Source organism: Barbus barbus, assembly GCF_936440315.1.
Source record: "Barbus barbus genome assembly, chromosome: 5".
NCBI lineage: Eukaryota > Metazoa > Chordata > Actinopteri > Cypriniformes > Cyprinidae > Barbus > Barbus barbus.
In genome coordinates this window covers 24486018-24509753 of record NC_136733.1, presented here as the reverse complement: position 1 = coordinate 24509753, position 23736 = coordinate 24486018, and the positions used below count along the sequence as shown (strand labels likewise).

The window sequence follows — 23736 nt, the reverse complement described above, 5'->3', positions numbered from 1 at the left end:
AATTAGTTACACAGGAAAAAAATAAATTCTGCATAAGAAGGGAAATGCAGCTGTATTGTAGATAATCACAGAAATGAACAAAGAGGAGAGTCAAAATATGATAAATAAATAAATAGTTTTTTTCTGTATACCTACAACCAAATACATTCCTTGTACATTGTATATTAATACATGACAAATAAAATCCATGTTCTGCTAATGAAATAGTTCTATTACTAGGAAAGGATAGCAAATAAGATTAGATCTATATATTTAGATCAAAGACTATAGAAATATCTAGTCAAGTTACTAACTATTGTTACAAGACTTATAACCAAAATACTGCCGATGGCGCTCTCTAGTGGTGCATCTATATACATGTAAAATGAGCTATGGTGAAATTATTTGACGTTTATGAGAAATTAATTAGCCTATAGTGTTCCAACCGTTTTAAATTTTCTGCATGTCTTCATCATTTATTTTTGCTACTTTTTACCCTGGTCCCAGATCCAGACCTTCTATAACCTATAATGGTGTTAACAAACGTGAAATAAACATTTTGCACATAATTGCACACAATTTTAATACGATTGTACCCCAGTTTGTTGAGCAAATTATGTGAAATATTATTTAATTCTGTGCAGTTAGGAGGATATATAAAATGATAGCTGTGAAATTAGTCTAGCAAAGCAAAGCAAAGGAGACAACCACTGTATTGCAAAAATGTTTAAAATGCCACTTAATCTATGGTAGAAATAACACTTTGTGTGTGTAAGCTTCATGGGTTTTTTTTTTTTTTTTTAAATGACAGACTTTTCTTGTGGTGCACACATGTCCACTGTTTAGTTAAAGAAATTAGAAGCATGTAAAGTGCATTTAAGAGTATTTTATTTATTTTTCTGAGAAATAATAACGCAAGAGTAAATTTCTGAGAAATAAGAATTAACAGGCCCACAAGTTCCTCTAATTGAAGAAACACCCATATTTTTCCTGATTGGCAAGAATTGCTGTTCGATTAGTTGCTGCTCAGTTATATAACAACATGATAGAAAAGACATTTAAATTAATTTTTCATAGAACCGTACAGTTGTGACATGCTGTATGTATAGTGTTGTGAAGTACGGTTTGTCCTCCCGCTGTATTGAGGTCAAAGTTAAATGATGCTGCTGTTCCTTTAAATGCCCTCACCCAGCTGATGATCTACGTCACAACACATATGACCGAATTACAATACACATTTGATTTCTTTATTGTTTTGTCCGCTGATTTAAGAACAAGACAGACTACACGCGTCGAGTCGTAGTGTATAACTGTCCAAAACACTTCTAAATAATCATGAGTTCCTAAAAGAAGAAGAAGAAAAATAAATAATCATGAGTTAGTTAGTTTCCACCGAGAACTGAATGCAGCGCGAGCGGACGGTTGTATTGACGCAGAGCGGTCACGTGAATTTGACCTGAAGATGGCGGAGCCCTGCTCAGGAGCATCGGAGCAGCACAGCAGTGAAGTTTCAGAAACTTTAGTGTCATCTAATGAATTTCTCAAACCCCACATGCAGGACAGCGATGGACATACAGCCAACAGCCCGGAGGAGTCGCTTTCTCCTGCCTCGGTGATTTTCTTTAAGGAGGCGTTAACTTATAACTCAAGTATACAGTTTACAAAGACGAGCTCTTCTCTTCCTTCACCAGTGCGATATGAATTCCAGATTGAGAGGACTAACAAGAAAACAAGAAGTGAGTATATGTTATGGTCATCTGCATATGGGCTTATTTGATAGGATCTGATAGTGTTTGCTTCTCTTGAACATGCTGCATTATTTGACACAAGCCTTGCACAACATTGTCAACAACATTGCACAATCATGACAGCCACTACCACGTTTATGCCTTTCTTAGATTAGTGCTTTATTCCCCCTTGAGTTTATGACGTTTAATTCACAAGTCAATAATAACCCACAGCTAGCACAAACATCATGTCATCAGCTCGCGTGTAAACTATATTTAACCTACTGTACGAATGTAGATATCCACAACTCTTATAAACCCCTAATCCTCGAGGTCATGCTCGCCATGAGAAATATGGTGGTTGAGTGTGCGTGCTGGCTATTATTATGGTCAGATTTGGCTGATTCTGAATAACTAGTGAGCTGCCTACCTTGCTCACATTTTTGGCCATCATAGTCATGCTGTAAATGACTGCAATGCACATAATATTGGCCAAAACTGCTTTCTGTGTAGGTTGTCACTTGGTTTTCTTAGTTTTTTTTTTACATTCTTTTGGCGCGTAACAGAGATTATTTTTTGAACCCTTTGAAATGTTGTCAAGTAAGGTCTCTTAAAAGCATATTTTAAAAAAGTTTGTGCTGCGATATTACATCCAAACCAACCATAATTCTTGACGACTGCCGTTTTTATGCCATAAATATATGCATTTCAAAAAAGTATGTCAAATGAGTAGGATGTGAAAACCGTATGCAGACAATTCTTGCATGACAGTTCTTCTGCACCTGCTGAAATTTCTGTGTGCAACCAGTTTTCTATCCCATAAATCCACAAGAGCCGAGTAGCTGTCGGATCTGAGGAGCTCTGTGAGTCACACAGTTTCTTTTTAAGGCCAATTCACACCGCACAGACAAATGCCAACAAACAAGTTGGCTCAAGTTGGCCGTTGGATTTAGAATCTTATGAAAAACAACTGTCATGTTGACACTGCACCAACAGACACCGACCAACTCTCACTGACTGGGGAGAAAATGGATGATCCTATATCTATAAGCATATAGGTATCTGGTGAAAACAAACTCCAACCAATGCCAACAGGGGTAACGCACTGATCCAACAAACTCCAACAGACTAGTTTGTTGGCGTTTGTCTGTGCGGTGTGAATTTGCTTTTAGGGTTAAATTGTACTTGTTTAAGAACACCCAGGTAAATTATTTTTTTAGTTTTTTAATTATTATTAGTTTTTCTTCGTACGTCACAGGTCAAAGAACATACTGGTTGAAGGCTGATGGTGAAATACCAGGTACATCTGGAAAATGTACAATTATATTCAGTTGCAATGGACTCGTGCAGCTTTTTTAAAAAGCGTACATTTTGAAGAAATTAAAGATGGGAAATGATTATATTATTTTGGTGGAGTTTTTGAAAATGAAAACATTACATATTTTTTCTTTCTTTTGTGATTGCTTGCTTCAGAGGGTTAAATCAGACTCATACAGCCTATTTGTCACACTTTGTGAATTATTTATCAGTGCAGTATTGTGGTTCAATATCTGTAATGATATATCTTGCTTAGAAGCGCATCACTGAATGATATGACATCACCACATTACTTTGGTATTTTCATTTACATGCATAGTTTTAGAGATACACTATCGTACAAAAGTTTGGGGTCGGTAAGATTGTTTTTTGTGTTTTTGAAGTTTTTTTATACTTACCAAGTCTTCATTGATGCGATCATTACTACAGTAAAACTGTTTTCTGTTATTATATTTTAAAATTTATTCCTGTGATGGCAAAGCTGAATTTTCAGCAGCCATTACTCCAGTCTTTAGTGTCACATGATCTTTTAGAAATCATTTTAATATACATATTTGATGTTCAAGAAACATTTCTTCTTATTATTAATTGTGAAAACATGGTGCTGCTGAATATTTTTGTGTATTTTTTTCAGGATTATTTAAAGAAAAAATAGAACAGCATTTATTTGAAAAATAGCCTAATTCTTTTGTAACTTTTGTAAATTTCTTTAAAAAAAATGACCCAGTCCGTACCCAATGCTGTTTAAAAAAATGTGTTGTTAATGGATAGTTGTTAATTGATAGTGTTATTAACTGTTAGTCATGTATAAGTGCTTTTCTTTTGTAAATAATATGACTTGAATATTAGTTTACTGCTAATATTCAAACCCCGTTTTACATAACTTTGCATATGAGGTTCTTCTCTTTTCAAAGGTACTTTCAAAGGTTGATATGTGATCGCTTTTACAGAGTATCCGTAAATTGTTTTTCATTACATTTGTTTCACACATGGTTTAATATGAGTGGCCAGTTTGCTCCTCTTCAAGATGTCTTTCAGTAAAAATCAGCTTTATCAGCAATGTTCTGGTTCTCAATCAGTAGTACTTCCATCCTTCTCTTATGCGGCATGTGGATCTTTGACAACAGCTCCCCCCTGCATCTGACAGGCCTCTCGGGAGCTGTGCCCCCCTCCACCATCTGCTCATGTGATTCCCACAATCCTCCTCAGCATCACGGCAGCCATCTTGGTCAACACCCTCCCATTTGCAGCGCATGCAGCCAATCCGGTGAAAGCAAGCGGCTGGGCTGAGAGGGAGGGTCTGAGAGAGAGCGAGAGAAAGAGACATCTCTGATTGTAGCTCTGCTGAGGCTCACACAGCATCTCAATCCCCTTGCAGTGCTCAGCCAGAGAGCACTGAAGCCTTTATTCACACGGAGGATTTTAGCTGTCGCTGCTCATTCACAAGGCGAGGCCATTGAGCCCCGGAAGAATAGCATCCCTTCGGCCAAGTTTGCGGTGGAATGCTTGCTTATTTTCCCCCTTCCTTCTTTCTTTGTTTTCATTGACTCTTTTTTCCTTTTTCCTTTGTGCTGGAGAAGAGTCTTGCTTGGACTGGATAAAAAAAAAAAAAAAAATCATCATCATTCCTATTCCCTGCTCCTGACTCTTCACTGAGGGCCGCCATCGTGAGTGTTGTTGTCGTCGCAGCAGCTATCAGCTGAGTCACCATGTCTGATCTGACGCCCCAGAGCGAAGCCCCCACCCCCACTACTGACAAGATCACACAGGCTGCCCGAGAGACCATCTACCTGTGCAACTTCCGCGTGTCGGTGGATGGCGAATGGCTGTGCCTGCGTGAGCTCAACGACATTTCGCTAACGCCAGATCCCGAGCCGGCTCATGAAGGTAGGCGCACAGCATCATTAGGCCTCTGTGGCTCCTATCGTACTGGGCGGTGCTCGCCCAACCTTCCTCCATCATTCTCTCAGTATTCCTGCAGGCCTGCTTGGAAATGTAGTTTTTTATGAAGAACAAGTTTCTCACTGAGTGATTTGAGGGAAGCTATTCATACCTTTATTCTATTTTATTCTAATTAAATTGTCACATTGAACAAATTGAGTAAGTGCACTGCACTGTTTGGAAAATCCCTCCGAACAAAAGTTGGAGGGATTTTTTTTTTTTTTTAAAAAGAGAAAAAAAGGTTTTGACAGACTGTAAGATTTGGATTGTTGGTCATAATTTTTTACACAATACTTCACACCAAAAATCTATGACTCTAAAGATAACTACTGTATAACTATATTTGCATACACATCAACAGAATATAAAATTTGGTTCTTATTAGTGCATGCTGCAGTTTTGTTCGAGCTCTTTAAAGCCGGATGGATTCTGATTGGCTGACAGTGTTTTTATTCTTCATCATCTGGAAAACAATCATTCTGAAAGTGATCCCAACGATATTGTTCCTCTGTATCATTATAGCTGTGGTGTGGACTTCCCAATTCTCATAATTTGAGTGATTATTAAAACTTTATAGTTATCGTGCTTGGTGTGCATGGGCCTTTAACAAATGACTTAATATTGTTTGATATGTTCTTTTTTCTCTGTCGAGTTTAATAAAAATAAAAGGCATTTTGTAAATTTGGTTTTCATTTATTCACTTTTCTGAAGGGAAAAGATGGCAATACATAGTTTTCTAGAATAGTGATGGTGTCAGACCTCACAAATGTTTAACTAATCCAGTGCATTACTGGAGAGTCACAGCTTATCTTGCCAAAGGTTAAAAGGTTAACATCATGTGGACACAGTACTGTTGCCCCTGGGATTCCCACTCGATCAAATGTCTTGAAGGCATGTGATCAACTGGCAGTATATAAGATGCAACAGTTCAATCTAATGTATTTTATCTTCATTGATCGAGCATGAAATGGGCGTGTAGAAAGACAAAGAATAGAAAACATTATCTGATAGGTTGTGTTTACAGAGTCATCCTCTGAGGTGATTATATAGGCTACTACAGAAGTAGTTGTTTGTTTGGTCGTGCATTTTCATGAATCGCATCACCTTTGGACTGTGTGATAAACATCTGATATTTATAGTGTCACATCGGCCCCCAGGGTTCAGAGCCAAAAGAAGTAAAGACGGTACTATTTCCTCAGAGATCTTCCCGGTATTTTTTTTCATAATGTTTTACAACAAATATTCTCTTCAATTAAACCACTGCATATCAATCAGTACTGGTTAGTTGCCATTTTGCCCTTGATCTATTCCACTGCATGCAGATGTTCTTTGTAGTGTTTGGTGTGCTCTGCCTCATTAAGTGTCACTTACGGTTTGATTTCATTTTAGTTTCTTCTTTTCCCTCTCAGCCAAGCGACATTAGTAACTATGAATAAAAAAAAATCTGTCATGATTTATTCACCCTAATGTCCTTTCAAACCTGTGACATTCTTCTGTGGAACATAAAAAAATATGTTTTGGGGACGAAAACCTTTCTTTTATGTTCCACAGAACAGAGAAAGTCATACAGGGATGTTTGGAACTGTGAGGGTGAGCAAAAGATTTTTCATTGTTGTTGCTGTCCCTTTAAAGCTGTCTTGGAATGAATCTAACAAAAAAAAAGATATTATAGGAATAAAATTGAATGTAGGATAAAAAGGAAATCGTACATTCTTTACTGATGCCTTCGGTCAAACAAATCGGTTTAGATAAGTTGCCACAAGAATCTAGCAAGACAAGTAGAGCATTTTTTCTGAGCTTCTTCTAGTGTTGTCAAATTACTTCATAGTAACTGTCTTCTGATCCAGATTTGCTGACATGTTATCATAGTGGCTCTTAATAATGACCATCAACACTCAGTTTGCTATTAATAGTCTCTGCTGTAGTGCTTCTAAAGTCATTCACTAGGGTAAGATTTGTGCTAATGTATGACAGTGAGAGAGAGTGAGCTTGGCTCTGTTAATAAGAGTCTACACTCAAATTTCCTACAACATATGTATTCCCTTTTGTTGTTGCTTTGGTTTACTCCCATGATGTGCATGACCCAATCCTTTTCTGCTTTTTTTCTGTTTTCCATTGCCTTTTGCAAAGACTCATGGGAGGATTTCACAGATTTGGTGGAGCAAATGCAAATGCTTGATGAGTTTAAAGGTGCGTATGGTGGCATCACTCCCCCCAATCCACCTCATCCCTGCCTCGGGCACCATCCTAAAACCACAGCTGGCATGGCTATGCAGCCCTGTCTTTACCAAAAAAGCCTCCCTGAATGGCACATTCGCACCACAGCTTCTATAGCTTTACCTCTTGTGCTCATGTTCTTTTGTTGTTCTCTATATTTGTCTCTCTTTCATTGTCTATTATCTCCCTTCCTATTGGTTTGATGTTTCCATCAATAGCTTTGTCTCTGAATTTTTTTTGCTAGCTCTCTTTGTAGCTAGCAAAATATTTGGCTACCCATTTGGTTGGATTGTTCTCGTCTGGCCTGTTTCTTTGGCTGTTTCCTCACCCCACCCCATTCTCTGACTGATTCTGCACGCTGATCGCATGGTTTTACCAGCATTTCATACTATCAGTGATCAATTTCTGGTTCTTCAGATTTATTCCCTGTAGAGACATTAAACAATTATGATTCAGAGACTTCTTATGCCCCCCAAAAAAACACACTAAAATAATCCCGGTCCTTACAGTGAAATAGTTTGGTTTCTGTAATTTGTATAACCTTTGCATAGACATGAAGCTATAGCTTGACTCATTCTTTGCTGTGTGACTCTGAGAAGCTACAAGGAGGTCTTTAATTCATGGTTTTTACCAGTAAAATCTTTTGGTTTTACTATTCATTTCAAGGTCTTTCAACAACTTAATTCTTGTTGCATTAACAATTCAGTATTATTTTATGAGTAATGACCATTTAAAATAAACTTGGACAGAAATGACTAGACTTTAACTGACAGTATCTTCCATGCCATCATTTTTCATTTTAAAAGTCAGTGTACTGTGAAAAATTACCTACTGCCTCATGGATTATTTTTCCTGTCTTAATACCTGAAAATTAATGACATTTTTGTGCAATGTAAATGCACTGAGATGGGAAGTTTGACTAAATACTAAATGAGTCCATCATGGCCCATTTGTAAAATCAACCCAATTGATTTTAAAGGGAAAGAACTATAGCAGCCTTTCTCTTGCCCAGCGCTGTCCTCATGAAAAAGGTCACTCCTATTCGTGAACAGACATGGATTGAGAGTCTTAATGATGAAATGATTGCATTACTGTGGGTGTGTTTTGGTTTAGACAGGGTGAGGCTTGAGAACTCAAACTCGAAATTCAGTTCAGTAAAAACTGATTTACTGTAGTGATTGATTTACTGTTGTAATTCATTGTAAGGTTGAATTGAGATTATCCTGAAAACAATAGCTTTCAAAACAATCAGCTGTTAATTTTTTTCCTGAAAATTTCTCCTGAGGAGCATGATTGAGATGGTGGGAGGAAATCTGTCTGCATTTCACATTGCATCAACTACAATTTCATAGGTCTTTGCCAGACATAGAGGAAACCACAGTCAATGGGAAGTTCTCATGAAGTCTTTCTCTGAAAAAAATCATATATTGCTTTTATCAAACCTGTTAAATACTGTGTGTAGAAAAAGTCAGAGTTAGAGAATTGTACCTTGATGTTTCAATTCATGCTTGAATTTTTTGATTTCCAGATCCCAAGGACCCCATTGCCATCGAGAGGCTTAACCTGATGAACATGGCCAAGCTGAGCATCAAGGGCTTGATTGAGTCTGCACTGAACCTGGGCCGCACACTGGATTCAGACTATGCCCCACTGCAGCAATTTTTTGTCGTCATGGAGCACTGTCTGAAACACGGACTTAAAAGTAAGTGCAACAAATCCCAACCCAAATTCCACTGTCCTCAGAGTATTCACAGGTCCTCATTTGTGTCCTTTACACAATAGAGATATAATCATCTGCTCATTCATTTAGATAATTATTGCACAGTACTTTTAGTATGTTATGTATACTCAATCAATCTGTTTTCAGTTTTTTTTCGCCTAAAGATATCCCTTTTTTTTTAGGTAAGAAGACGTTCCTTGGTCAGAATAAGTCTTTTTGGGGTCCTCTGGAACTTGTAGAAAAGTTGACTCCAGAAGCTGGTGAGATCACAGCCAGCGTCAAAGACCTTCCTGGGCTCAAGTAAGAAGAGGTTTTCAACTTGTACATGTTGTTTTTTAATGCATACTGTGTTTCTAAAGTTGTTCTTTCATCCCAGAACCCCATTAGGAAGAGGCAGAGCATGGCTTCGACTGGCCTTAATGCAGAAGAAGCTCTCAGACTACATGAAGACCATCATCAACCGAAAAGACCTGCTCAGGTACAGTTACAGATTTTGGTCTATAGTATAAAAGCCATAATTTTGATTTAGCAACCCAGTTTTGTAAATATCTTATGCTGTTGTTGTGTCCCTCAGTGAATTCTATGAGCCCAATGCTCTTATGATGGAGGAGGAAGGAGCTGTGATCGCTGGGCTGTTGGTGGGCCTGAATGTCATTGATGCTAACTTGTGTATGAAAGGGGAAGATTTAGACTCACAGGTATATGTTAGTTACTGTACATGAGTAATGAAGGGACAACAAATGATAGAACAAAGCATTATCTTTCTTACATTTTCTTTGTCCTTTCAAGGTTTTTCTCCAAAGTGTGCTGGCAAAAAGGTGATACAGGGTAATAAGATCTCCTCTACTCTCTCAATAGGTTGGAGTCATAGATTTTTCCATGTATCTGAAAGATGGTGCGCACAGCAGCAAAAGCACAGAAGGGTGAGTCCATATTCAACTCCCGCAATGGAAGCGAATTGTTATAGTCTGACAGTTATTGGACTCAAAGCTGCTCTTTGCTTGCAGTGATGGACAGATCACAGCTATTCTTGACCAGAAGAATTATGTTGAGGAACTGAACAGACATTTAAGGTGCAGTCCCTTTACCCAACATCAGACTTGTGGGGTGTGTTTGTGACTAGCTGCTCATTTGGAAAGCATGAGCAATCTCACATTGTCACTCTAAATTCCCCTTTCCCAGTGCGTCAGTGAATAACTTGCAAGCCAAAGTGGATGCACTGGAAAAATCCAACACAAAACTTACAGAGGAGGTGGGTAATAATCATAATTTAATGGATTACTGAAATTGTGGTAAATACAAGAGTGTAATAAACTAGAGACAAATGATTTACATAACTGATAAGATAATTTACATGTTAGCAGAACTGAATTCACATGATATATTCATGCACATAGCTGTGTATACACTACTGTTCAAGCTGTCAAAGCTTGCGGTCAGTAAGATTTTATTTTATTTTTTCCAAATAATTATCTTATGCTCACCAAGGCTGCATTTTTTAGATCAGAAATATAATATTGTGGATATTATTACAATTGAAAATAGCTATTTCATTTTTTTATATCTATTTATTTTTGTTAATGTATTTTATTAATTTATTCCTGGGATGGCAAAGCTGAATTTTCAGCAGCAAATAAAAACATAAATGGGTCTTTTGTAACTTTACTGTCTGCCTTTACTATTACTTTTGATCAGTTTGATGTGTCTTTGTGACTAAAATGATTAATTTAAAAAGAAAATTGTAAAAAATTCTGACCCCAGAATTTTTAATGTGGTTTATTGACATGGTTGGTGGAACTTAGTAAAGTAACTATTTGTGAATAGATGCTAGTAATAATAATGACTTGTTCTTGATATTTAGCTTGCTGTGGCAAACAACAGGATCATCACTCTGCAGGAGGAGCTGGAAAGGGTGAAGGAGGAAAGCTCTTACTTTGTGGAGTCTAGTCGCAAGGTGAAGAATCTTTTGATCCCACAGTACTGATTATTAACAATCATTCAATAGAACAACAATGATTGGTACTCGTTATTCAAAAGTAAGCCACAGGCTCATAGTAGTTCTTTGCTCTGATATTTGACCTGTATTTCTCTTTGAAGGCATCAAGGGCAGATGGTACCGCAAACGGTCAAGTGCTTGGAGAAACTCGCAAACAGCTCAAAGAGGAAACTCAGCTCAGACTGGTGAGTAAACCATTAATGCTTATATCATTCTCTTTATCTTCAAATTCATCTCTGAAATAGGACCTCTGAAGGAGATGTCTGAAGAACCTGAATCTTGAAAGAAACAGTGTGTTTGTGTAGGATGTCGAGAAGGAGTTGGAGGTGCAGATAGGGATGAAGCAAGAGATGGAGCTTTCCATGACGATGCTAGAGAAGGACATCTGTGAAAAACATGATGCTTTGGTGGAGCTCAGACAGCAGTTAGATGAAATGCGTACACTCAACCATGAGCTCTCCACTAAGTCACAGGTATGCTTAAACAACTTATATATAATTATGTTTTTAATAACTAAACCTGGCTCTCGCCATGAACACACAGGCTGACATGGCGTTAAAAAAGCAAGAAAATAGTCACAGGTATGAAAGAGAGAGACACATTTCCAATTAAAAAAAAACATGCAATTCACAGGTTTAACACTGGAGCGCTTGCTTGTTTCACACACAGAAGCTGCTTGTAAGCAGCACATTTATTTTCCCTCCTGATTTGAAAAGGTTACACTATGGTGGAGTGACAACAAAGTGATCTGATTTGACAGTGCCAAAATAAAGAAGCAAGTAGAGTAGACTTGTAGTGCCGAGTCACATAGCGTGCTTGAATTTCAGGAATTTCTGTTCATCTGTCTGAATCCTGCTGTTGCTTCACATGGCTTGTATGTGTAGAATTGTTAATAAGATTAAGAACATGACAACTACATTAGTACCAATTATCCAATGTAGCTAAACTGCACTGTTTTGATACAATGTGTTTGTGATTGGGGTTTGTGTTTGTCTGGCTTGTAGAGCTCAGAGGCCGGTGCAAAACAGAAAAGTGACATCATCAGCCGTTTGGAGGAGAAAACAAACCAGATGGGGAGCATTATTAAACAGCTGGAGAGCAGGTAAAAGGAGTCTAACTACATAAGCACAGAATTTACACATAACATGTACACTGCAAAACAAAGAATGGGGTTCATAAGTCTGAGAGCACAAGTGAAAATGCCTCTTTTAATTTCAAAAAACAATATATAATGTGAGCATATATACTGTATGTACACAATATTATCAATTAATATTGACCTATACTAATAAATGCTTTAAAAGTTAGTAACATTTTTTTATAGTTTAAATCATTTTTAAAGCAATTTTTAAAGTTAACAAATTGAACCTTAAAGCGTTATACAACTAAATTTTATACACTTATTTATTTATTTATTTTTTTATCATAGATTTTCACTGTGAACTTTTGAATCGCACCGTATATAACTAATTTTCCAAGGAAGGTTATTGTTCAGGATGGGCAGATTTCCTTAATCGGTGAATGATCATAACAAAGACAGAGTGCGCATCACATATATAGAGCACAAATAAGACAAGTCCACTCTTTCCTGTTACAGTTGTGTTTCCAACCTATTGGAGGCAGCAACGTTTCTGTTTCTACAATAACTTCTGCTCTCTGTCTCTGTCTTCTCTCAAACACTTCTTTGCTTTTACCTGTTCATTTGACATTTTTCACATGCTCATTCTCTTGTGTTTCTACCCCTTTTTCCTGAGCAGTGAGAAAGACATGGCTAAACAGGCACGAAACTTAAACACAGCTGCAGAAAAACTCATTCAGAGGCAGCAATAAAATGATCGCAGACAGTTTCCAAAAATCCTAAATTTAAAAAAAAAAAAAAAGATCTTCAATTTGATTTTGCATAACATAGATGACTAGGGTGTTTATTTTATTACTGAGTTTCAGATCCATTGCCGTTATTCTGTCTTTAAACCGGACTGAAAACTACAGATCTTGCTTCTGTGTCGCCCCCCAGCCTCATCTTTCAATATTGTATGCCTGATCCAGTGCTCCTGTCTCTAATCTCCCTCTGTATGTTTTAGCCAGAGTAAAAAGCAGCTGTTTTGGCATCTTAGAACAAAGATGGCAGACATGTATATTTTAAGTAATGGAAATGCATCTCTCTTATATCTTTACTTCTCAATACTGAAAAAAATACTTCTCAAACCATAACCCAGTTCAGTACAGCACGGGGAAACATTCCTATCAAAAATGTACAATCGTTTTATACTCTATATAAAAGTATGCAACACCACATTATTTGGTTAAAAGTCTTGGACCTGAATATTAGACCAACCTGCTTAAGTTTCATGATGTTGAGTGCTTTGATGGATGCCCAAGCTGACAAACAAGAGTGTGTTTATTTCAGGAGGTTATGTTAGCTTTTTTTGGAAGAAATGATGTTGAGTGCTGGATGGCGTGCCTGAATTATTTTACAGCTTATTGTAAACTGAATTTGATGCAGTGGTAGTTTGATGCCAAATGTCAAAGCTTTGGAATTCGGATTCTGCAAAAAGTCTGGATGATGAAATCCTCTAAATTGTGAACGGACTAAAGTGTATGTAGACATAATTTAGATGTTGAAATGTAGTTCAAACATAGCTTAATAAAAAAAATCAGACACTTGTCAGACTACTTTGCCTTCTTGAGCTTTTACGGTTTCTGCTCTAGCCACATGCTTCCTTCTGTCCTCTCCAAGTTCCTTCCTTAGTTCTTCTTTATGCTTTTATTATTCGGTTCATCTTCGTTTCCCATGGCTTTTAGTTTTCATTTCACCTCATTAAGTTAATGTGGCCCAACTTCAGATGTAAGAAGGCGGAACGAGAGCGGGACCTGGCTGACGAGGCCAATCGACTCTTCAAGCAGGAGTTTGGAGACAAGATTGAGAGTCTGCAGGAAGAGGTGGAGCAGTTACAGAGACAGAGGTACTGAGATTTACTTATTGATGTGATGTTACATCTACTGGTCAACCAATATATTTTGTTTCATATTTAGTAAGTAGATGTTATGCATATATATTATGTAATTTAGTGATAACATTATAAAGAAAGTCCAGTTTATTAGTTATTTATTTGAGCATCAAGAGCTAACAATGAATCATCCAGTTTAATGTTAATTTTGTGTTAATGTTCAAAATTCTGGGATCAGTGAGATTTGTAAGAAATTACCGTAGTAGTTTTATTCAGCAAGGATGCATTAAATCAATCATTGAGAAAATATTGTTCTAAATAAATGCATTTTTCAACTTTCTATTCATCAATACACAACTGCTTTCAACATAGATGATAAGAAATGGTACTTGAGCACTAAATCAGCATAGTAGAATGATTTCTGAAGGATCATGTGACACTGAAGACTTTAAGATGTTTGTCACTGATCTCATCACTTAGCAGTGCTTTTTGAACCCCGACTGAAGTTTGTTTTCATTGTGATTTAACCAAATGATTGCACAGGCAATGCTAACGTTGTGAAAATTACAAACACCGTTATAAAGCCATTGTCTTTCTTGATATGATAGATGGCTTTTGGAACAAGAGCTCAGGACATGGAGAGCGAATCCTGGAGGCCACATACCTGAAGCTCTGTTAGGAAAAACACCACCTCAGAGAGACATGAGACAGCATGTGGAGGACATCAGAAGGGTGAGAACTGCTTTCAGTTGCTTTCTCTGAATATAGAGTGTGCTGTTCCCTGAAATTCAGGCTTTTTGTTTTTATATAGGAGTTAGAGTCTGTTAAAAAAGAAAATGATACACTGCGCACTGCACTTGAGGAAAAGTCAAGTCTAAGTTCCAGTTTGTAAGTCTTAAATGCTGGATCAGTTGCATACAATTCTATTTATCTACTGCAACGTTATTAAAATTAAACTGAAACTGTCTTTTTCTCAGAACGCTGTCACATGAAGATGAACAGGTACTCTACATTTAATTTTACAATTTTTTTTTTTTTTTTTATCAGAGACGTTCCCACCAATAATTTTTTATATCTTACTTTATAGGACCAGTCTCTTTGTAAAGACACTGAGCCTACCATCTGCCAAATGTGTGAAAACCAAGACTCTCTGACTACACCCAAGGTATCAAAGCAAGGAAATGTTAATATCTAACCAACAATAAAACAAAATCCTCAGCAAAGTAATCATTGCTTTTTAATAACATGTTAATATTAAAGTACACTTCTGTCAGCAGCGTATAATGTTACAAAAGATTTATTTCAAATAAATGCTATTCTTTTGAACTTTCACAGTAACAGAACACAAGTGCAACTGTTTTCAACACTGATAATAGTAAGGAAATGTTTCTTGAGCACCAAATCAACATGTCTTTTTAACCATTTCAGAGGCAATGTAAGAATTGCAGTGGTGCATTCTGTGAGAACTGCATGGCCAACGAACTTCCTCTGCCCTCCTCCATCAACCCTGAACACGTGTGTGACGTTTGCTATTCGCAGTTAATGCAGCAGTACGCATCCTCCCCATCCCCGAGGGGGCACTCATTTCTGAGCACAGATTATTCTGGCAGTAGTTAAATGGGTAATCCGTGAAAAATGATACCTAAATCAGTTATCTCGGTTAAGCAACATATCAATTATTTTGTGTGCATACAACATTTGCCAAAAAGGGATTTTTACAAGCTCTTGTGGGAAATGCTTTAAAGATTTTCATGATTTCATATAATTCTTGAGGATGAGTGAAGCTGTCCACCAAGTGGATTTATGTGGTTCTAGTATTTGAATTGTCTCCATGTCATTCATGATAGCAAGCAGGATATACAATAACAAAAGTGACGTATTAATAATATATATAATGAATTAGAAGATGATGGATTGTAGACAGGATAGTGTCAGCTTTATGAAAACTATGGCACTAAACAATGCACAAACTAACATGTTAAACTTTTGAGTCCAAAACTCATCAGTTGTCTAAGAAGATATTATGGAACTCATCACAAAGACGACCATAATTGAAACTGAAATAAAATGAAATTATGTAGAGAAAAGGGAAGTTTTATGCCTGTGTAATAATGCATTTTATTCTTAATAGCTGAACAATAAAATTATTATAATTTGGATTTCTCAGTCATTTTATACATGCATGCAATATTTTTGACAATTAAATCTTGATGAAAGACAGGAATGGCTTGGCATGTTTGGGGCATACAATGAAAAAACAGCACTTACATCTCATGTGTTTGAAGGGTTTACAAGTACAACAATGGAACAGTTACTTTTTAAAAAACTTTGGACACTTCCTCTACATGTGACTGTTTCGTTAACACTGTCGATCTGAAATCAGAAATAAATATCCAAAAAGAAAACAGAACAGGCAATAATTGTAAAGTTCTCTTTAATGTTGGTTATATGCATTCTTGTAATATACATTGAATCACTTTCATTAAATAAGATGGGATGCAATGCATTAAGACAGTTTAAATAGTTTACTTTCATCCTATTGTTCCTCCCTTGATGCTGATGAATTCAGGAACAGTTCAATATATCTCTTCACTGGACAACAGGGGGAAAAAAAAAAGCAAGGTTAATCATCATGTTTGTATTTAACATTTTGGACCACATTTGGGTTATTTCAGATGAAAACAATGCTTACGTATATACTCTCTGTCTTTGGACATGGCTAACACGGCATCTTGATGTGTTCTGAAGTAGGCATCTGCCTCACCGGTGGGTCGTCCGTCAGCGCTGTACTCTACAAGAACCTTCACCAGTCGGATGGGAGCGAAAAACTAGAACAGAAATGACACCTCAGTCATTTGGTGTAGATTATACACTGGGCAATATCAATTGAGGTCTTATTAACAGGGTTCCCACACTTCTCGAAAGTACTTGAATTTCAGACATATGGTCTGGAAAGTACTTGAAAACAAACATAGGTCCTTGAAAGTGCTTGAATTAAATTTGAAATAAATTTTATGGCACTATTTCAAAAATGGTCCTGTATGTGCTGTCAAACACAGAATGAAACGGCACTAATGATTGGGGTGGAGATGGGGTAGCGCGAAATGAACTTGGCGTGTGTGTTGATGTGCTGCCTAGAGCCCTGCGCGGGACAGTTTTCTTAAGCCCACTCCCGCCGAGTTTCTAACATTACCGTCTACTCCCGCAAACATTCTAATATCGTATATAATTTTCGCGCAATCAATATGCGGAGATTTGAAATCACATTTTAATGAGCGTTCGCAGTTCATTTTCAATTTCGCGATCACGCGCACTCTGTAAAGTGAGCAAATCTTACAGTGCGTGCAGAAATATTAGGCACGTTGATATTCGGACATTTTTTTTTCTTTCACAAGCACATTTTACCAATACCAAACCACATCAATCTTAATAACTACTATTAATTTAGTATTTAATCAATTATAAGTGATATATAATTGTCCATGAAGGCTCGAAGTGAAAAACTCCTTATATTCAGGTGTGCAGAATTATTAGGCAGGTTTTCTTTTATATTGAAATGAGCCAAAAAAGAGACTTAACTCAGACTGAAAAATTAAAAAATGATTAAATCCCTATGAGAAATATTCAAAACTAATGCAATAATTGCAAAGTTAAGGCATGACCATTGGTCAGAGAAATGCTCATTGGGTCAGCGGGGTTAGAAAAAAACAGGCGGATAAGACAAGATGCATGTTAACTGCAAAATAATTAAGAATTAATGTGAAGAATTAGATGTAAAACAATCAGGAAGCATTTAGTCTCCAGCACCACAATTTTCCAGAGCTGCAACCTTCCTGGTGTCTCCAGAATTACAATCAGGGATTGAAATTAACTTTTTCACTCACCAGCCAATTTGGCTACTAAATTTTTAAGTTACCGGCCATTCATAACTTCTACCAGCCAAAAAACAAAACAAACAAAAAAACACTGAAATAAACCAACAGCTTGAAGCCGTCTACACTGGAAGTGACAAAGCGACCATTTCAAATAATTTTGTGTCAGTACTAAGGGTGTGCAATATTGATAAAATTCTCAACATTTTCTGGGATTTTATCGATAAAGATAATTAGATGATATTTTGCTGAGTGTGTTATTGTGCTGGTATCTTAAGACTGTTGTAGACAGCTGACTCCTAATGTTTTTGATATTCTTTATATTCTGTGTGGTCAGTTCACAGCAATGATATAAATGAATCTTTTCCAAAAAGTTTCAATTGATTTGTACCTTTTATGGGCATTTTTACCTTTATAAAGCCATTTTTTTCTAAAAGTGTGCATCATCTTTTGAGTCAAATTTTTACATTTAATCAGTAAATAATAATAATAATAATAATAATACATTTAGGCTGTTACTAAACAAATGAAATCAGTATCAATAAAATTAATCTTTGCAGAAGTTGCATCTGAAGTGGCATTTAGATGTTTTTTCACATGTTGATGCAGCTTAGAGGGACATGGAATGCTTTAACTTGCAGTTAGAAATGCATAAATAATGTTTTGATATTTTAAACATTAAACATATTTGAAATTATTTAAATACTGAAAAGATACTGTAAATGTGAAGTTAAAACCGCCAGCAGGTGACATCAAGTCACTGTTAATAAGTGAGTCATTGCGACTGAACCAAATAATTTAACGGTTGATTCATTCAGGAACGAAACGCCGTCATGTAAAACAGTGCTGTGGCTGTGTTTGGAATATTTCCTCTTGTCGAAATAGCGCAAAAACAGCCAATATGGTGTCTAAAACGTAAGTCTCTTGATAGTAACTTATAGTTTATTGAACTGCTGAATAAATTCAATATCATATTTTTTTTAAGCGGCACTCTTCGTGTGATATTGATTAACTTGATGAATTGATATAACTATATACATTTTCTGCCCCCTTATCTTGAATTGTGATAATTCCTAATGCATATTAATAGACTGAATCATGCAGTAAAAGAGCGCACTAAGTTAGTCTAACCAATCTTCATCACATAGTCGTGTATGCGTGCACCCTGTAGGTCTGTTTTGTTTGGTTTTTGCAATATACTCGATAATGTCATGTCTCACGAGTTCAGTATTCGCGCTAAATAATAATTTAATGATAATTTTGACTTGTTAATGTTATGTTAACAGGTTTTACTGTGTTATTACAACATTTAACCACTTTTTATTACTTTAAAAATCATGACATTCTTTCAAATTTAAATCTTGTAAAAGAACTACAGCAAAAACAGTTTGATGCATATTTTATCAGTATTTTAGAAATTGTATTTGAATATTACCTGTATTGACTTCAATGGATTTCATTAAATTCCTTTGAACACGACTGCTCAAAACGGTCTAAATTTATGAAACCTACACACTCAAAACATTATTACGCTGACATTTTTAATGTGAATGTTAAGTGTAAGTGAAATGTTAAGTACTGTAAGGTCTTTCATGACACTACATATGCTGGGGTGTGAATTTGATAGGTGCTTGGTATAAAATAAATGGTGCTTTAAAAAGTCCTTGAATCTGGTATTCATGAAAGAGTGGGAACCCTGTATTAAGGAGTTATTCCACTCCTATTGACCACCTCATTGACACAAACAATCAAAAATCATGCTGTATCTTAAATAGAATAAATTCAATATAAAACTTTACCTTGACAATGTCTTCTCCTGTGGCATCATATGGCAGACCTCTCATGTGAATGAAGTTGTGCGTTGTTGATATAGAGCTACTGTTTTCTGTCCACAAAAATACAGATGTTAAGGACTGCACATAGTATGTATTAATATTTAAAGCCTGCTTGTAAAGGGACACAGTAATAAACACCTGTTTTAATTGTGCGTGGCGTGTCTTCAGCTCCTGGTGTGAAAGCTGACATCTCATTTCGCCTTCTTCCATACTGGACTTGGATCTCACTTTTCCTGCTGGGGAAAATCTCAATATACCTGCATATGAGGAAAAACACCCCATTGTGAACACAGATATGAAATGTTAAAGTACATATTTGATTTTAAAACTTTTGGTACTGAACAGGGGCAAGACGTATATAAAACATAACTAATAGATACCACCATACTTCCCTAGTTGACTGACTTGCATTAAGAATTGCGAGCACTTTTTGTATTATAGGTTTCTGAAATGGTATATTTAAATATGCAAACGATTTATCTAATTATTTATACAATGCTGAATGTATAAAATCAGGCAAATGATATATGAACAAATACCTCAGTAAAAAGCTTCAGAATATAGACTTGAGAACCTCTGCTTTAAAGGTATGTAACGTAATAGAAATATATATATATACACAAATAGATGAACTGCAATAAAATAAGCACTAAATGTTTTGTCTGAAACCACACATGATGATTATGATGCCCAAAATCTTAAAGAAGTGCCTGGAAAAAAAAACAACAACTACACATTTATGTTCCTGAAAAACATTTATTTTGCATAAATTATTACTTGATGAAATACCAACCTGTTTCCCATGACTTCTCGGTCTTTCTTTAGGGCCTCTTCGGCCATTTCCTTAGTGGCGAAGTGCACGAAGGCATCGCCTGAGTTTCTTCCTTTCCTGTCCAGGACTATTGTTACGCCATCTTCCACAATCTCCAACCCTGTTTTGAGAATATTAAAACACTCAAATGAAGCATTGGCTTTCATCAGTGCAATGACATTCAAATGTCACATTTTTAAGGATCTCACCAGAGAAAAACTGAACGATGTCTTTCTCCGAGCAGCTGAAGGGAAGCCCTCTGAGTCGCACCACTCCATCTGACTCTGTAATCTGCTGTGTAGCCTTTAATATGGCTTCAGCATCTTTGTTTGTTACCTCATACACTGAAACACATAACACCAGTGTTCACTAAATATGAGCTATGTGAACAATTTGGCATGTGATAAACAAAGAATACTGCTTACCTTCAACAAAGCGTTGTCCCAGGTAATGTTTGTGCAGATCCAATGCTTTGCAAACGTCCTCCTCGTGCTCCAGCTCAATAATCGCCTGTCCCATCGATTTGCCGTTCCTGTTGTGAATTATATGGATTCCTTCAACTCCACCTCGGATCCTACAATCTACAAAAATCAAATATCTAAATAAAATGTTCACTTCACATCACGAGTAGATCATATCTAAACATCTTTAAGAGCTGGAAATCCATATACTGACAAAACCCTAAAAAGCCTACTACTGTATCATATTTGATGCATTCATTTCTATTATCAACATTATGAAAATATTGCTAAAAATCTGCTACATGCCTTCTAACACCAATTAAAAGTTCTTACTTTTTAAATGAAATAAAAGGCCTTTTAGTATAATTCTAAAAACACACACCTTTAGTTTGTGGTACATGTTTTTCTGCTGAAATAATTGTTTTATATAAAAATAACTTTTATATTGTTATTAATATTTCAAGATTAACATTTTCTTAGCTTACTTAACTTTGATTATTCATACATACATCATTATTTTGAAAAAGCATATTCAAATGTGACTATCAAGTATGAAACATGAGGCTTTTAAACATTTTGCATATGTTTTAAGGAAATCCACTCATAAAACTAAGTGCATCTTACTAAGACATATTCGATGATACAGAGTGACGACTGATATTACATGCATTTTATCTAATCACTAAAGTGTACCATTATAATTACATCACAAACTACTGTCATAAAAAAACATCTGCACTAAATTGCATATTTTTGCTCAATTTGGAAATCGAAATAAAACGGGGTTGTTGTTTTTTTTTCTCCTCCTTGAGTGTGAGCTTCATATCCTCCTATATCATGGGCCATACAAGTATGGTGTATCAAATATGATACAAAAAAGTATATATGCAAATTTTATATATTTTATCTATAGGTTAAATAAACTCTTCATTTCAAAATGTTGTGTTTTTCTGACTATTATTTCATGTCAGGTTTTACATTTTAACATATCTTGAACTGACTTGACTTGATCAAGTAGGTGAAGCATGTCTGCAAAGACTTTAGAGACTGTAAAAGATCAAAACAAGTACCAGTGAAGAAGTTCATTAAGTCCTCTGCAGTACATGACCAAGGAAAACCTTTGGCCTGGATGATGAACACTTCCTTTGCTTGGAGCTCCTCATGAGGGGTGTATTCTGGTAATGGTGGATACTCATCTTCCTTAGACGGTGCCTAAAACATTCAAAGAATAATGTCAGGGGAAAGCAATTAAGCTAAACGCCATGTGTTTTTTCTGGAAATGCACTCAACTATCTTTACATAAATGCATCAGGTACCTCAGTAAATAGTCTTCGCTGATATAATGTCCATGGATGCTTGACTTCACGGCCTGGAAAATATCTCGCGGTCCATGAATGAACATCTCGACCTCGTGCTAGTGTAAACTGCGCAGTTTTAATATGATTCAGAGGATCCACGCATGGAAAGTGCTGCTGTCTCCTGATACAGCGAACAAGAGACATCAAGAGCGCGCTCCTGCTGAATGCAGACATCTTGTACTGTGGAAAACTTCGCCTTAAAACCTAAAGTATACAGACAGCTTTAACACGACATGTTTCGGCTCAGTTGCCCCAAAAATCACGTTGACCTGCGGCATCAGAGGACAACATGACGTCAACAACACGCGCCCTTTGCCTTAACAATCCTTTCAAAATAAAAGTACTTTTTTAGTTTAGTTTGTTTGCAATAATAATAAAAAAGATTACAGTACGTACAAAACATAAAAAAACTTTCAATAATAAACGAATTATGGTTTAATAGTTAAGAGAAGAAGTAATGTAATATAAAGCTTCTTAAGAAATAGACAGAAAGGAGTGAAAAAAAAGAGAGAGGGAAAGTGCACTCAAATTAAGATACAAGTATATTAAGGAAGAATATTTAATATGGCACAAGTTCTAGATGTTTTTATAGCTTTCTTGTTAACAGATATTGAAATAACTGGAGGTTTATACAAAAACTTTCATTATATATAATCTTATCTTTAGCATAAAACCCCAAAAGAATGTATCTATAACATAAAGAGAAATCATAAGAAACATTTTGGACAATCAAAGCATTAACATCATTCCAGAAAGACTGAACAAAAGGACACTCCCAAAACAAATGAGCTACGGTTTCAAAAGAAATTTCACAGAAAGAACAAGATCAACGTCATTTTTTAATTTCTGCAAAAACCGCTTGACAGAAAAAAAAAAAAAAAAAAAAAAAATCTGTTAATTATTTTATAAAACGTCTATTTAACTTTTTCTTTGTAGTTGTAGTTCAAAACGGCAAAATATGGTGTATGGATTTAGTTTATTATTATTATTTTTTATTCTTGTAATAAAGCAAATTATTACATAATTTTATGAAAATTATTTACTTTTTATTAGGATAAAGAATATCTTTTGCCAACACACTATTAAGGTAGTATTAGATATTATAAAGACATGTTGTTAGTAAAATTTAATTTTTGCTTTTCATTGTCATTGTAATAAATGCCAAACTAATGATCAGAATATTATCTGGCGAATTTTAACTTCATAATAAATCAACAGCTAAAAGTTATTGTCTTTTACCAATTATTAGATTCTGATAAACCTAAAGATACGCATTTTAATTCAAAATTATTTATATAGCCATTTTTACAATCAACAACAAAATAATAATAACAAACAAACAAACACAATATTTCTTTCAAATTTTTAGTTACTGTCAATTGCAGTAATGCACACACACACACACACACACACACACACACACACACACACACACACACACACACACACACATATAGTTTGTTAAGGACGTAATTATCTGCTGAATTCCCTAAAACGCTCCTTTATCCTAATGCTAACGTGACTCTTATTTGAGAAGAAACGCTATCCATTGGA

At 35.9% G+C, this 23736-nt stretch overlaps 2 protein-coding genes across 12 annotated transcripts; one reads left to right on the top strand and one right to left on the bottom strand.

The window, feature by feature from the left end:
* The first annotated feature begins 1183 nt into the window (after positions 1 to 1183).
* rufy3 (RUN and FYVE domain containing 3) lies at positions 1184 to 16058 on the top strand. Of its 10 annotated transcripts, none has more exons than XM_079417646.1 (19): positions 1321 to 1715; positions 7095 to 7154; positions 8710 to 8883; positions 9084 to 9201; positions 9278 to 9379; positions 9476 to 9599; positions 9760 to 9824; positions 9909 to 9974; positions 10084 to 10153; positions 10763 to 10855; positions 10999 to 11082; positions 11203 to 11370; positions 11902 to 11999; positions 13741 to 13860; positions 14454 to 14577; positions 14657 to 14733; positions 14823 to 14847; positions 14933 to 15010; positions 15274 to 16003. In XM_079417646.1, the coding sequence occupies exons 1-19, from the start codon at positions 1442 to 1444 to the stop codon at positions 15460 to 15462; spliced, it is 2109 nt and encodes a 702-aa protein (XP_079273772.1). In that variant the 5' UTR covers positions 1321 to 1441; the 3' UTR covers positions 15463 to 16003. The 10 variants fall into 10 exon arrangements, with proteins under 10 accessions (XP_079273777.1, XP_079273774.1, XP_079273780.1 ...); XM_079417649.1 differs by lacking the exon at positions 1321 to 1715 and adding an exon at positions 4610 to 4910; XM_079417651.1 differs by lacking the exon at positions 7095 to 7154 and having other exon boundaries at positions 1184 to 1715; positions 8467 to 8883.
* Positions 15943 to 22499, bottom strand: grsf1 (G-rich RNA sequence binding factor 1). 2 transcript variants are annotated; one of them, XM_079417658.1, is made up of 10 exons: positions 22141 to 22493; positions 21895 to 22036; positions 20789 to 20944; positions 20573 to 20707; positions 20346 to 20484; positions 19691 to 19809; positions 19517 to 19602; positions 16538 to 16673; positions 16375 to 16437; positions 15943 to 16218 (listed from the first exon to the last, which is right to left on the bottom strand). In XM_079417658.1, the coding sequence occupies exons 1-9, from the start codon at positions 22354 to 22356 to the stop codon at positions 16382 to 16384; spliced, it is 1185 nt and encodes a 394-aa protein (XP_079273784.1). In that variant the 5' UTR covers positions 22357 to 22493; the 3' UTR covers positions 15943 to 16218; positions 16375 to 16381. The 2 variants fall into 2 exon arrangements, with proteins under 2 accessions (XP_079273784.1, XP_079273783.1); XM_079417657.1 differs by having other exon boundaries at positions 15945 to 16437; positions 22141 to 22499.
* Between the last annotated feature and the right edge of the window lie 1237 nt (positions 22500 to 23736).